Raw genomic sequence first — 17823 nt, forward strand, 5'->3', positions numbered from 1 at the left:
AGATGATGATGATAATAATGGAGATAACAAAAAGAATAAGAAGGAAAAGGACAAAGGTAATCATAAAGACACATCAAATAAAAATAATAACACAGATAAAAATAATGATAGTCATATGGTTAAGTCTGATAAAAAAAAAAAAAATAGTAAAAATAATGCTAATAATAAAAATAATTCATCCATTAATAATACCATAAATATGAATGGTTCATGTATTGTAAATAATAATAATAATAATAATACAAATCCAATGAATAAAAATAATGAATTATATAATAAATTGTATAATGTGAACTCTCTAAATACATATGATAATCATGAAAATATAATGAATCCTGAAGATGTTGTAAATGTAAAACATATGGACATGAAAATGGGTCCAAATTTTGGAAACATAAATAATATGAATATGATGAATAATATAAATAATGTGAATAATATGAATAATATGAATAATATAAATTATATACCTAATATGAATAATTTAAATAATATAAATGATATGGTAGATACAAATGGGGTAGGCAATTTTTTTAATATGCCTAATAATGGTTTTATCAATATATGTAATAATAATAATACCAATAATAATAGTAATAATAATAATAATAATAACAATAATAACAATAATAACAATAATAACAATAATAACATTAATAACAATAATAACATTAATAATTATATGCCAAATATAAATTATGTACATAATCCTAATTACTTACCTAATGGTAATATTAATAAATTAAGTATAAAACCAAATATGCATTCAAGCGAAAATGATATGATCAATAATAATTTCAATCCAAATAATGGTATGTTTCCATCAAGTTATTCAGAGATAAATATGATGAGAGAACAAGACGATTTAAACAATATGAATAATGGCCTTTTTATGAATTACAATAATATGATGATGATGCAACATGGTAATAATGGTGATATATTTTTTAATGAACCTAATAAAGATAAATTATATTTAAATAATGAATCATTGAATAATTATCATGATGATAAAAATAGTAGTAATAATAATATCATATTCTTAAGTGGTACTATGAATCCAAAATTTGAAGAATCAAATATTCCACCAAAAAATAGTATACATTATGAAATATTAAATAATAAAGATATTATGAATATAGGTGAATTAAAGGCAGAAGAAAATGACCTTTTACATGCTATGCCAAGAAATGATTGGATGTATAATAATAATATAAATCATATGAATCACATGAATAATATGAATCACCTAAATAATATGAATCATATGAATAGTATGAATCATATGAATAGTATGAATCATATGAATAATATGAATCATATAAATAGTATGAATCATATTAATAATATGAATCATATAAATAGTATAAACCAAATTCATAATAACGAAGAGAAACAGAATAATTTTAAAAACCATTTTGAAAATAAAATTAATGATGAATCAATGTCACATAAGAAAAATAAAAAAAGTGTTTGCGATATAAATAATAAAAATAATGATAATAATAATAATAACGAATATGTAGAAGATGAAAAACATATAAATCAAAATTTAGAAGATAGCTTAAATTATAATGAAGCAAGTACATTGAATTTATTAAATATTTCTTTTAACGAAATATATCGTGATAAAAAAGATTTAATCGATAAAGTTATTACCAAAAAATTTAAATATAAATTATCCAAAATTTTAAAAGATATAAACCAAGACAATATAAAATCAAAAGCAAAAAAAATAAAACGATTAATTGAGAATGAAAAAAAATGTGATAAGTATGGACAAGAAGAAGATGATGACAAAAACGTATCTTCTTTTAATACAAATAATAATCAAACAAGTGAGCCGTCGAGTAGTATAAAAGTGGAAAAAATGGATGAAGATAGCTTAAGTTGTAAATCAACTCCTTTTGATGATAACAAAAAGATAGATAAGAAAGATCATCATAGTAATAGTCAAATAAAGGACAAAAAGAAAGGTGCTGATTCTAATAACGAGACGGTAAATAATACCTTAGAGGGAGCAACAAAACAAGGAAAGGATAAAGGACAAGAAGAGAAAAAGAAAAAAAATAATAAGAAAAATGAAAAAAATGAGAAGAGTGAAAAAAATGAGAAAAATGAAAAGAATGAGAAAAATGAAAAGAATGAAAAAAATCAAAAGATTGAAAAAAATCAAAAGATTGAAAAAAATCAAAAGACTGAAAAAAATCAAAAGAATTCAATTTTGAACCAAACTGTTTCATCAAATGGTGATGCTGAACAAAATATAAATGATATAAACAAAAGTGCTATCCAAAAAAATTCATTACAATCAGATATATATGATGAATTTTCGAACCAAAAAATTAGTAGTGATGATATATGTTATATAAATGAAGATGATATAAAATTAAATAATGAAAAGCAACAAAGTAGAAGTTCTAAAAAAAATAAGAACAATATGAATAATAAGGAAAGTTCTTCAATATTTCATGATGAAAAGAAAAAAAATCAGTTGAAAGAAAATGAAGAGGATAATTTGAAAAAAGTAGATGATGATGATAATAATAATAATAATAACATTATTATTAAAGGGGGTGATAATGATGCCTTATTACATAACAATAAAAAGGTAAGTGTATTTTATGATTTAAAAAATAATATTGAAAGAAGAAAATATGGAAAAATGCAAGAAAATAATGTAATGAAAACAGATGATGATCAACATATAGGAGAAAATAGTTTATTTGATAACCATTTTGATGATTATACATATTATACTGATTATACTGATGATCCTATTATGAGTGATGATATTAGTGATGATTATGAAGATGGTGACGATGAAGATGATGAGGATGATGATACAAATGATGATAATAAATATATTACAGGTATTAATGATAGATATAAAGAAATAAAAATTGAAGATGATGTACAAATAAGAAGAGATATATTTTTCTTTAATTTGTTAAAAATTGTAATAAAAAAGAAAACATCAGAAGATATGTTAATATATATGAATTTTTTGAGCAAAATAAAAATGGAGAAAATATTTGATAATATAATACAATTATCATGTGAAATATTTAAAACATTATTAAATTTTATAGAAATAACAAAAGATTCATCCACATATAGATTATTACTTAAAAATTTAGGTGCATGGATAGGAATTATAACTATAGGTAGAAATAAACCATTAATGTCGAAATATATGAATATTAAGCAATTGATTCTATATGCATATGATAATGGTTATTTAATAGTAACATTTCCAGCATTATGTAAAATATTAGAAAGTATAAAAAATTCCAAAATATTTAGACCACCCAATCCATGGACTGTTAGTATATTGAATTTGTTAGGAGAATTACATGAAGCCCAATCATTGAAAACTATTTTAATTTTTGAAATAGAAATACTGTTTAATTATTTTAAGATTAATGTATTTGATTATTATAATAAATGTAATATAATAAAATCTCGTAACTTACCTGTGAATTCTAATGATTTGTTTTTTAGAAATAGTTTTAATGAAAATGTATCTGTGAATATGAATGGTTTAAATGAAAATAATAATAATAATAGTATGATTTCAGTTAATGAAGTTACACCTACTAATTATTTAAAATCATTTAATACTAATATTATATATTCTGAAAATTTGATAAATATTAATAATGATAAGGCTAACAGAGGAGCTTTAGGTTTATCTATAAATAAGGATGTAAGGTTTAACATGTTAAATAATTATAACACAACACCGGCTACTCTTGCGACATCAGCAACTATAAATAGTAATAATAATAATAATAATAGTAGTAGTAACAATAATAATAGTAATGATTTCTTAAGTTTTAAGGGTGTTAATTGTAGTTTATTAGTTAATAATAGAAAAGAAGATGAAGCAAAAGAAAGTAATAATAGGGGAGACTTAAACAACAACAATAATAATAATAATATTAATATTAATAATAATAGTAATGCACATATTATGAATCATTTAAATCCAAATCTTGCTCATTTAAGTAACGGTAAAAATATTGTTAATAATGTCATATGTAATTCTTCATCAGATATGATGTTATTAAACAATAATTATAGGAATACATTTAGTATGAATACAAATCTTAATAATGTAAATAATAAAAATTTTAAAAATATAGATGTATATAAATCTACAAATAAAAATGTTGTGAACACTAATGATGTTCATTTGAAGAGTGCTAGTGTATCGAAGAAATTAACAAATGCAAATATTATGAAGGAGAATCATTTAAATGCAATACCTAATTATTTAGGTAATGATTCTAATATTAATCATATGTATACAAAAAGTGGTAGTGTTAATAATAATATTAATAATAATAATTTTATTTTAAATAATAGTATGGAGATGTATCCAGTTGATAATAATATATATAATAATATGTATGGAAATAAAAATATGGATATATCTAATATGATGAATAATAATGAAAACTTTAATAAATCTAATAATAACAGTAATGAAGAATTGTGTGTAAAAGATATGAAATTTTCAAATAAAAAAAAAGATAAATTGAATGAAATTGATTTTAAAAATAATATATCAAAAAATAGTAATAATTACAATATAAATAAGACAAAATTTTCTGTAAATAATAAAAATGAAACATCTTATAAACTTATGGATATAAAAAATGGAAAACTAGTACATAACAAGGAAATTATGTATTATGAAAATATAATAAAAGATTCATATGCATCATCATCACCATCAATGAATAATATGAATGTAAAAGGAAGTTATATGGATTCATCGTTATTTAAAAATATTGGAGTAAATAATAATGTAGAAAAATTAAAAATGAATGAATATAATAATAATAATAATAGTAATATTAATATCGGTAGTAATAATAACCAATATAGTAATACTAAAAATAATATGATGTTACCATCATCTGTTGTTTGTTCTCCATATATAGTTGGTAATAATGAAATGAGTATGAAAAATCATATGATATATCAAGAAAATGCTAATAATCAAATGAATAATAGTAATAATAACATTAATATTAATAATATTAATATCAATATAAGTAATAATATTTGTAATAATAATTATAATAATAATAATATTAGTAGTAGTAGTAATAGTGTTGCTTTAAATGAAATTTTAAATGATGAAATATTAAATATATTAAAAAAAAATCTTATAATATCACCAAATATACAATTAATTAAGATACAACCTAAAATTAAAGCGTTAATATATTTAGCTTTTGATTCTTCCATTAAAGAAGTTATTACATCCATTGTTGATCGTTTTGTTTTAATTGGATGTATAACAACAAGAGAATTAGTAAAAAAAGATTTTGCTAATGAATCTAAAGAAACTATTATGCATAAAGTGTCTTTATTAATGGCAACTAGCATATCGTCATCACTTGTTTTAGTATCTTGTAAGAAACCACTTAAAAATATGTTAATACAAAATTTAAGAAATATTATTGATCAAAATTTTCCAGAAAGAAATCCTAATTTAATTATTGTAGATGATTTTATAAAAACATTAATTAATGATAATATTAATTTATTATATTTAATTATTGAACAAGTAGCCATTGAAAAATCATCATTAGAAATAGAAGAAATTATGAAACCTATATATGCATCTAGAAAATATGCACGCCTTAATAAATTAAATATAAATGATAATACAACAAATAAATATTATAACGCTTTACCATCATTTTTAAAAGCACATAATATTACTTTAAAACATATACAGGTATATAAAAATTTCATGAACCTAAAAATTTTTAAGAAGTTACAACAAAAATTATTATCCAATAATAATAACATGGAACAGGCAAATCAAGAATATGAAAATGAAAATCCTCAAATGAATTTTCCAAATAAAAGGAATGTCGATAACAATCCTACAAATCAATTCGATCAGAAAATAGGAACAGACTTTAACGATTATAATAATATAAAAAGAGAATCACAGATAGAATATCACAACAATAACAATATTAATAATGGTAGTAATCAAGATAATGGTTTAATAAAAATTATTAAAAGAGACGATGCTCCTAAGGATGATAATAATAATAATAATAATAATAATAACAACGATAAAACAAACAATAAATTTATGGATGATAATAAATACTATCATTATAATAATATTATAGATAATAATGAGGATAATAATCATAATCTAGTAACGTCTCATCATAAAAATGTATCCAAAATAAATACAGTAAATAATAATGGACTGAAATTTATTCCTTGTAAAAATAATAGTATAAAAGAAAATTCGAATTTTCATATAGGTAATTATAATTATATAAATAGTAATAATAATGTTATAAATTTTATGAATAATAATAATTTATATAACTCGTGTAATTTTAATTATATGTATAATAATAAAAACTCTTTTAATTTTAACTACAATAAATCTGATACTAATTTTAATACGAATAGGTATGTGAACGTAGATAATGTGAACACTGGTAATAATATGCGCATGTATTATAACTCATCCAGAAATATGGTTGATACACAGGTAGGCAATATGCAAGTGGTTCAGAATAACACCAGCACTAGTGGTAATATGGATATTGGTATATATGATCACAGTCATGATAAAAATAATGGTAACATGTGTAATATGAAACATATCAGTAATATTAACAATGTTAACAGTATTAATAATAGGCATAAGAAAAGTGAATATGAGATGAATATTGATAGTAGCAGTAACAGTAATATACAACTGGGTGGTAACATAAATCATGTAGAGGATAAAACGTTTAGAGGGTTAACGGAACACAATGATAACGACTCTAGTTTTAATAGTAGTGGCGTATTCAATAACAATATGTATAATAATATGAATGGTTATATTCCAAATATGAATTATATGAATAACAAGGATGTTTTAAATAACCAAGGAAATATTATGAACAATGAGCAATACATGATGATTTTAAATAATACAATTATGAAAAAAGGTATAATTAAAAATAATATATTTAATGAACTGAATAATCATTATATTGGTACAAGTAACAATATAATGAATCCAAATGATCTAAACAAAATGAATGCAATATACAAAAATATGATCAGCAATAATGAAAATATATTAAATAATAATATAATAGAAAAATGTGTTATGAATAATGAAATGTGTAATGGTACTATTACTACAAATGGTAATAATACAAATAATATTAACAATACAAATAATATCATTAATACAAATAATAATAAATTGATGAATAAAGATAGTATGATACATTTAGAAAGTAATAAAAATATAAAGAATAATGATAATATCCATTTAAATAAACGTTCAATAGATGATAATCAAAAATTGATACATAAGAACTCAAAAACAAATACTGTTAATTCCATTCATGGGAACAATATAGAATGTAATGAAAATAATAATATGTACCTTAAAAAAATAAAGAATATTGATTTATCATGTAAGAAAAAATTTTCGTTTTTTATATCTGAGATATTTTTAAAAGAAAATATAAAGAAAATAAATGTAAAAGAAATTATATCACTTTTTGAATTCTGTATGTTATGTATTAAAGAATATATTAAATATATAATGACATACGTTCCACTTATTCCAACTAAAAATACATTTAATGATTATTGTAAGATAAAAACATTATTTTTTAAAATGGAAAAAACTATAAGTACAGATGAACCTTCTCTCTTGTTATTATCATGTTTATCATCTAATAATGATATTTTTATTCTTTGTAAAATTATTGTATATATATGTGAAAACTGTACAAATAAAAATGAAGTGTATAAAATTATAGGAACGAAACTATACAAATATATACAAGAAACTATTAAAGAAGAAAATAGTGTTATTTATTCGAATAAAATTAATGATATAATAATAACAAGCAATGAAAATATAAATGATGAGGAAAATATAAATATAAATGAAAAAAATAATATTATGGATGATAAAAAAAATGTCAGTTCTTCTACATATTGCTTTAATAATAAAAAAAAATATATATGTTCCATATCGATGGACAATGAAGAATATAATATAAATAAAAAAAAAAATTTATATTCAACTTGTACTGTTATTAATGAATTTAATGTTTTATTAGAATTACAATTATGTATATTAGATATGTTATGTAAAAAAAACAAAATATTAAAAAAATTGATAACATCCTATATATTAAGTTCCCCGAGTAATAATGTAAGTCATATTTCTTTGTTCATACGTTATGATATTGTTCATTATACTAATTTGGATAAAAGTATGTCAAAATATTTAAAGAATACAACTCATATTAATATTATCCAATTTTGTACAGAATTAATTTATAATTTAATTATTCAAAAGAAATATTTAAAATGTGAACATTTAAAAAAATCAATTAAAAAAATAGTTAAAATTGATAAAATTTTATCAAATGATAATAAATATATTCATATTCCACATGCAGAAAAAATGCAGTTAAAAAATGTACAAGATAGATTGATACAAATGATTAAGGAAATTAAAAGAGAAAGAAAATATTCAAAAAGGAAGAGACACGAACAAAATCTGGAAAAAGAGAAGAGTGAACAGCTTCAAAAGGCTCAACAGGATTTAACACTACAAAATAAAGAAAAGGATAAAAAATATGAGAAGGAAGAAATAAAATTGTTAAGAACATTGACTGAATATATATATATTACAAAAGAACACAAAAAAAAACATAATACTAACAGTATTAATAATATGAATAATATGAATTATATTGATAATAATAATAATAATAATATTAAGGGTGATCGTGACAATGTAACCAATAAAATAATACAGAATGATGAAGATAAAAAAGATAACAAAAATGAAAAAGAAGTAGATCAACAAAATAAATTGAATAATAATCAAAATTCAAAGGAACATTATTTGTTAAGCAAATTAAAAATTGAATATGATAATAATAATGTAGATGAAAATACAATGTTCTTATTGGAAAAATTAAGTTATGAAAATAAAACTGTAAGTTCAGAAGAAATTATAGAAAAGGATGTTGTAAAAAAAAATAATCATCCAAAAAATGTTCACATAGAAAATCAAAATAAAATAATATCAAAAGATAAAATAGATACCATAATATGTCCTAATGTAAATGATAATATTAATAACAAAAATATAACAAATGTAGAAAAGGATAATTTAAATATTATGAATAAAAAAGAAGATTTAAATAATTTAAGTGATAATTCTATATCATCTAATAAGTCTTTAACATCAACTTCGCAGGATAATAGTGTAGATACGGAATCATCTCTTTCTTCAAAATCATTTTCTACATCTGATGATGAAGATGAACATTCGAATGTTTCATCTTATGATTTTTCAGATTGTTCATCGACAGCATCAGATACGTCTGTAATAAGTACCATTTCGTTATCATATTATAATTTTGATGAGAACATTTCTAAAGAAAATAATTTTAATACATCCAACAAGAAAAATAATGAAGATAATAATAATAATAGTAATAGTAATAATAATAAGAATGATAATAAAAATGATGAACTTAATAAATATGATGATAATTCCAATAAAATTTTAAATGATAGAGATAACCACACTTATAAAAAACATTTAAACAAAAAATCTTTTTATTTATATGATGTATTTAATATAGAACCAATAAAATATAAATATTTGCCCGCACCCCCTATAATAAATGAAGAGAAAGGAGTAATTATTGCTTGTCTTTTTGCTGAGTGGTATTTTATTTATAAAAATTACTTAAATATTTTAAAGATGAGTATATCGAATGATATGCAAGATGTAGTAAATCAACAACACAAAGTAAAATGTATAAATTTTTTTCAAAAATTATCAAAGAATGGCTTTTTAAATATGGATGAAGAAACTGACCAATTCCTGTATCATTCGATTAATATTTCTGTTAATATAGCTTTATACAATTTAGAAAAGGATAATATGTTACAAGAGGAATTATTCGAAAGAATTCAAAATAAAGAAAATAGTAAAAATGAACTAATAGATGGTGATAAGAAAGAGAAAACTGACGTAAAAAATGTAGATACTCTTTATAATAATGAAAAAAAAGATATGAATAAAGAACAACAAAGTGATTATGATGCAAAGGTAAAAATTATTGATTTACCTAAGAATGAAATAAATAAAAATGATGAACAGAATTTAAAAGAATGTCCAAGTGTAAGTGAATTACTAAATTATAATTATATAGATTCATGGACAAAGATGATTATTACAATGCTGAAATTAGTTGATATTGAAAAAATATCACCCATTTTTATATTACAAAAAGTTTTAAATCTTATATGTAGAGTAATACATAAAAAATATGAACGTGAAAAGAAACATTTTAATCAGAGACCATATTTTCGATTATTACATTGTTTATTAATTGATATTAATGAGCAATGTATATATTCAAATGATTTATTGATATATTTAAATTGTTTTTCTGAAATATTTCTTTTATTATCACCTTTAAGAATTCCTGCTTTTTGTTTTTCATGGGTTGAACTTATATCATCAAAATATTTTATGCCTAAATTTTTGTCAAATATATGTGGATGGGATAATTATAAAAAATTATTAATTCATCTTTTTACCTTTTTAAAATGTTTTTTAAAAAAAATACAAGTATCCAAAGCAATTGAATCATTATATATAGGAACATTGAGAATACTTTTAATATTATTACATGATTTTCCAGAATTTCTAGCTAGTTATTATGTTACTTTATGTAGTATATTTCCAATCAATTTTATTCAATTAAGAAATCTTGTACTTTCTGCATTTCCAAGAAATATTAAATTACCTGACCCATTCATGTCAGATGTCAAAATTGATTTATTACCAGAAATTAAAATAGTACCAAAAATTTTAACAAATATAAGTTTCTTACTTTTTAAAAATCGTTTGAAATTTTTATTAGATGAATATTTTCACAAAAAGGATTATAACTTATTGTTCAAAATAAAAGATAAATTATTACTTCCTAAAAATAAAATATATCAGTCATTTATTAAATATGATATGGATATTATAAATTCATTAACTTTATATGTAGGAACATATATATGCAAAGCTAAAGTTAATAACCTTTTTAAATTTAATAATAATTGTGACCCCATAAACTTGACCAAATATTCAGATGATTCAATTGATGATAAAACACCCATATTGCAAGAACTCATTTTAGAAAATGAACAAGACAATGTAAACAAAGGGGAAAAAAAAAAAAAAAAAAAATATAATGCTAGCATAACTTCAAAGAAAGAACAAAGTAAATTAAAAAATGAAAAAAATAATTTATCTAAAAAATATGTTGAACTTATGAAAGATGAAAATAATGAACCTAATCAAACTAATGAGGAAGAACCTAAAACATCAACAAAATTTAATAGTACTATAAATGTATCTACCGAAAATTTAAAGAAAAAGAACAAATCTGTTATAGTTGTTAAAAATAATTTATCATATACACTTTTTTTATTTTTATCAAAAGAATTAGATATGGAAGGAAGATATTTATTATTATCAAACATTGTTAACCATATAAGATATCCAAATTCACATACTCATTATTTTTCATGTCTCATATTATTTATTTTCTCTCAATCGAATGATATAATAATACAAGAGCAAATTATTAGGGTCTTATTAGAACGTATATTGGCACATAGGCCACACCCTTGGGGGTTATTGATAACCTTTATAGAACTTATAAAAAATGCAAAGTAAGAATTCAAATATTTAAAATGCAAAAATATATATATATATATTATGTATCGTGATGTATCCATTAATCTTATATACATTATATATTCCCCTTTGGAAATATATAAATATATTAATATTTTTTATTATTTATTATTTATATCGTGATGTATCCATTAATCTTATATACATTATATATTCCCCTTTGGAAATATATAAATATATTAATATTTTTTATTATTTATTATTTATTATTTTTTTGTTTTTCTTATCTTTGTAGATTTAACTTTTGGGAATGTCCTTTTGTACATGAAGCAGCGGAAATAAAAAAACTTTTTCAATCAGTTGCTCAAGCATGCCTAGGGCGAGTTTAATATATATATATATATATATATATATTTATATTTATATTTATATTTATTTGTTTATTCATTATTAATTTTTTTTTTTTTTTTTTTTTTTTTTTAGATATATTTGTAATTTGTATTTTTAGTATATCTTTTAAATTAATGTATCTTTATTAATATTATATTTTTTATTTTTTATTTTTCATTTTTTATTTTTCATTTTATTTTCGTGTTATCCTTTCCTAATTAAATATTTAACTTATTGAACTTTTTTTTTTTTTTTTTTTTTTTTTTTTTTTTTTTTTTTTTTTTTTTTTTTTTTTTTTTTTTTTTTTTTTTTTTTTTTTTTTTTTTTTTTTTTTTTTTTTTTTTTTTTTTTTTTTTTTGTGTTGATACAAAATATATATTAATATATCACCAAAAAAAAAAAAAATAATAAAATAATAATAATAAAATATAAATTCAAAAACATAAAATATTTTTATATTTTATAATAAAACAAAAAATTATCATATTAATGGAATTACGTGTATTTTATATAGATGTGTGTATTTTTTTTATTTAATAATTTTGTATTTTGTTTATTTCAAAGTTGAATACATATAAATATAAATATATATATCATATAATAAATTTTTTTTTTTTTTTTTTTTGTCCCTTGAAAGCTCAATTTTTTCTTACAATTTTTAGGAAAAATAATACACATTTAATAATAATTTTTAACCTAAAATTTTTGATTTCCATTATGTTAAAATAAAATTCTTCATCTCATTATATATGTTAAAACAATATTTTATTTGTATAACAAGAAATTATAAAATAAATTATATATATTTTACATATATATTTATATTTAAAAAATGTATATATTTATTTCAATAATGCATAAATAAAAAAAAAAAAAAAAAAAAAAAAATGTAGACAAATAAAATATTTAATTAATAAGTATACCATTATATCTCTCTTTCAACAGTAGTACCATTACTTTTCTTTTTCTTTTTTTTTTTTAATTTATTTTTTACATTATTAATATACAAATTAATATTTTTTGTTGTTTTAAAAATACTTATAATTTTTGTTAATTTTGTTATAATTATCTTTTAATTTTGCATTCTTTATCTATTTTTCATTTTAATTTTATTTTATTTATTTATTTTGTATGTATTATAAATAATATTAGGTGGTGACTACAAAAATGTATTTGTGTTTCATATAAAAGCAAATTTATTTAAAAATTTAAAAGGAAAATAAAAATGTTAAAACATATAGTTGTGAATAAATATAAATGTATACAAAGTGCATATTATTTCACACATAATAATTATATACCTTCATACATATATATATATATATATATAATATGCGATACTTTTGAATTGTTATTTATCCATTGATATTTATATAACTATATGTTTTAACCATTCTGATTATATACATTGTATATAATATTTTGTCTTTTCTTTTTGTCTTTATGCACATATATATATATATATATATATATATATTATAACAGTTGTAAAAATCGATAAGTTATATATAGTTATTTTATATATATATATATTTTATCTTTTTGTATTCATTTTACGTCTTTAATTTTTACTTTTCTGAGAAATGTCTAAAGAAATGAAAAACGTTGAAGATAACCAAAAAGAGGTGAAAATTAATTCAGATATTCAAGAAACAAAAGAAGAAGAAAATAAAAACATAGATGAAATAAAAAATGTACCAGTAATAATTAATAGTAATAAGATTAATAAAAAAGATAACAACTATATAAAAAAGAAGAATTCAAAAAAAACCAAAAATAATTTTATCCATATAAAAAATAAAAATGTGGAAGATTTCTATTCTTATCAAAATAAATCGAAATATAAAATTTTAAATTATATTAATAATTTTAAATACAATTTTTCAATAAAAAGATATTTTAAAATTCTAGTTAATGTTTCTCTTTTAAATTATTTACCTCTTCATTTACGTAATATATCAAATAAAGTATATATATTTGGTTTATGTTTAAACTTAAAAAATCCTGATGAAATGAAAATTTTCCTCATTTTGTGTAAATCAAAAATATTATTTACTTATAGATCTAATTTTCTAATAAGAATTAATGACAATAATCTCTACAGAAGTAATAATAGTATGTTACTTGATAATCATGATTCACAAGGTAATACATTAACTTATGATAATACTACATATAATAATAGTAATATAACCATTAATAATAATAATAGTAATGTAACCATTAATAATAATAGTAATGTAACCATTAATAATAATAGTAATGTAACCATTAATAATAATAATAATAGTAATATATCTATTAATAATAATAATAATAGTAATGTATCTATTAATAATAATAATAATAGTAATGTATCTATTAATAATAATATTATTATTAGTACCTCTTCAAATACTACTAACAGTAGTGATAATTCACTACCCATTTTATGCCAACAATATGAACATATAGAAGAACAGGAGTATTTAATATATATATCAAAAAAAAAAAAAAAAAAAAAATTAAAGAAAAAAAAAAAATATTATAAGCAAAGGATTATAAACTTCACAGATATACCAGAATATTTTCTAAAAAAAATTTACATTGATGACAAAGAATGTTTTTATATAAATTTGAAAAAATTATCAAAAGGAGACAACGATACAACATATACTTATAGAAAAAAACATTCACAAGAAATCAAAGAAAATTATTCTCTCCAAAATGATATAAATAAAAAAACTAAAGATGAGATATATGGAGACACGTGTACTTATACAACTAGCGAAAGTAATAAAACCATTTTATACTTTGACAATTCTCAAAAAAGTAATTCGGCTGATAATAAAGAAATGAAAAACAAAAATATATCTAAGGATAATATGTACAATTATAGAGAAGAAAAGAAGAAAATCATAAAAAATAAACCTGAAAATAATACATATGATGATAATGTGGAATATTTAAACAACTCTGATAATGATAGGAACGATCCAAATGAAGAAATGAAAAAAAAAATTAAAAAAAAAATAAATAATAATAATAATAATATAGAAAGTGAGGCAACTATAAAAAATATCAATATTATTAAGACCAAAAAGAATAGTTTAAAAATATTACATTCTCGTAGTAAGAAACATTCAGTTTTAAAAATCAAAAAAAAAAAAAATAACATAATTAAGAATAATAATATTAATATTAAGCAATATTTAAAATATGTAAATCAAAATATAACCAATTCACATGTTTATGAAAAAGATAAAAAATATATATGTATGAGTGATAATGGTTGGGGATGTATGATAAGAGTAATACAAATGGTTTTAGCCAACATATTAATACATTTTAATATATCTAAAAGATATGTTTATTTTCATAATGTAAATGATTATATATTGTATAAAAATTATCTTAACAAATTAACATGTACAAATAAGGAAGATAAAATAATACAAATAGAAGAAACAAAAATAAAGCAAGATAAAGAAATGTTCATTTCTTTAAATAATAAAAATAAGGATATTACAAAAGATGTGGAAAAACATAACAAGGATAATCAATCTAAATCGAATGAATGTAATTTAAATAAAAGCACTTCACAAAATAATAAGGAATCTGACGTTTTAACGATTCACACACAATCAAATATGATTAATAGTAGTAATAATAATAATATTAATATTAATAGTAGTAGTACAATTAGTATTAGTAACAACTTTTTTGTACCTGATTTTTTTAAACAAGCATATTACAAGTCAAGTATCAAAACAGATGATTTACAATGTGAGAAACAAATTACTTTAAATGATACTAATATAAATGAAAGTCAAGGAAGTGATATATATAACATAAATAATGTAGAAAATATTGCAAATAAATATAATTCTTTTGGTCTTCATCATTGTGAATATTATAATAATTTCCTTTTAAATAATAATAATAATAATGAATCAAACACAGAAAATATGCATATAAATAATTCATTGATTTATTCTATACTATCAGAATTTAGAGATTTAGAACAAGGAAAGTATTCCATACAAAATATTATTTATGAAATGATTAAATATAAAAAAATAGATGAGAAGCAAATAGAACATTTTGTTCATGATTGGCTTGGTCCAACAAGTAGTGCAATTATAATTACCAATTTAATTAATAAAAAAAAAGTTCGATTTGTAAAAAAAAATAAAATAAAAAATAATATCAGAGGAACTAATATTCATATGGATAAAAATATATGTATAGAAAAAGTAGAAAAAGAATTAACAAATGAAACAAATGATAGTAACCAAATATATAAATTATTAAATCAGAAGAAAAATATAAATATATCTAAATCTGATGACAACATAAAAAATGACAATAAAAAATATAATAAATTATCTATTTTAAAAGAAAGAAAAAAAAAAAAATACACATTTTTCTCTGTAGCATTTGAAACAGGTGTTATATATAACAATAAAGTTTTAAAATTTTTCCAGATAAAACAAGATATATTTATAATCATATGGATATGTTTAAAATTAGGTATAGATTCATTAAACGTTTCTAAATATAAAAAATCACTACTTTCTTGTTTTCTTTTAAAGCAGTTTCAAGGAATTAGTAGTGGAAATACTAATACGAGTGCTCATTATTTTTATTCAGCAAATGATAATGGTCTTTTTTATTTAGATCCACATATAAAATGTCAGAATGCTTTTACTGATTTTAATAGAAATATAAGTTCCGAATTTTTTATGCACAAAGTAAAATTTTTACCTTGGGAATATTTAAATTCTTCATTGTCACTCATTTTTGTAGTACAAGTAAGTATATATAAAATATATATATATATATATATTGATTATTTTATTATATTTTTTTTCTTCTTTTATTTTAATTGTAGTCAAAGGATGATTATTTCAACCTAATTCAGAATTTAAAATTAATCGATTCAAGTTTATTTGAAATATATCATGAGGAACCCCAATATGTTTATAAAAATGGTAAGATAAATATAAAAAGTTTGTAAGAATTTTTCTTCATTTTTTATAATGTCAGTATAATATATTATTTATTTTATTTTAATATTTAATTTTTTTTTTCTCTTTTTTAATATATTCTTGTAGAACTAAATTATGACACGGATGATTCAGGATTAGTTGTGTTATAAATTTTTAATTATTATGTTAATATTTTTCATTAATTCAATATGAATATTCAAAATACTATTTTTCAAACCATCATTCATTAAAAATATATATTATATATATATATTTAATTTGTTTTGTCTATATATTTAAAACACCATAATTTGTTAAATGAATAATATATATATATATATATATATATATATACATCTTTTTTCTTTTTTTTTTTTTATATTATATTAATAAAATAATTTCGAGGTAATATTCACCCCGAAAAATTTTTTGATTTTATGACAAAATAATTTTTTAAAGTATAATAAAATAAATAAAATATAATGTAAATTTTTTTTTTTTTTTTTTTTTTCAAATATAAAATTAATATATGTATTCTAATTTTAATGCATATATATATATATATATATATATATATATACCTAATTATTTATTATTTTTTTTTGTTTTTTTTTTTCTGTGTGTGTGCATAGGTTACAAAAAAAATTATCCTACCACTTAGCAACAGTTGTAATGCCATTATAGATTTTATATACACATGCATTTTGGTAAAATAAAAATAAAAAT

General features: G+C 19.5%; 2 protein-coding genes across 2 annotated transcripts in view; both read left to right on the forward strand.

The window, feature by feature from the left end:
• The window catches only part of PGSY75_1417200 (putative NOT family protein), a gene marked incomplete at both ends in the record, with an annotated part of 13358 nt that extends 1232 nt beyond the window's left edge, over positions 1 to 12126 (forward strand). The window contains 2 exons of the mRNA XM_018787877.1: positions 1 to 11772; positions 12033 to 12126. The exon at positions 1 to 11772 is cut by the window's left edge and continues 1232 nt beyond it. Of these exons, the coding sequence (XP_018639249.1) occupies positions 1 to 11772; positions 12033 to 12126 (11866 nt within the window). The remainder of the gene's footprint in view (positions 11773 to 12032) is intronic.
• Positions 12127 to 13710: 1584 nt separating this feature from the next.
• Positions 13711 to 17267, forward strand: PGSY75_1417300 (putative cysteine protease ATG4; the record flags this gene model as incomplete). The annotated part of the gene is made up of 3 exons (XM_018787878.1): positions 13711 to 16920; positions 17001 to 17100; positions 17224 to 17267. 3 exons carry the CDS (start codon positions 13711 to 13713, stop codon positions 17265 to 17267), a joined length of 3354 nt encoding a protein of 1117 aa, XP_018639250.1.
• Positions 17268 to 17823: the final 556 nt, after the last annotated feature.

This window comes from Plasmodium gaboni, chromosome 14, assembly GCF_001602025.1.
Source record: "Plasmodium gaboni strain SY75 chromosome 14, whole genome shotgun sequence".
Lineage (NCBI taxonomy): Eukaryota > Apicomplexa > Aconoidasida > Haemosporida > Plasmodiidae > Plasmodium > Plasmodium gaboni.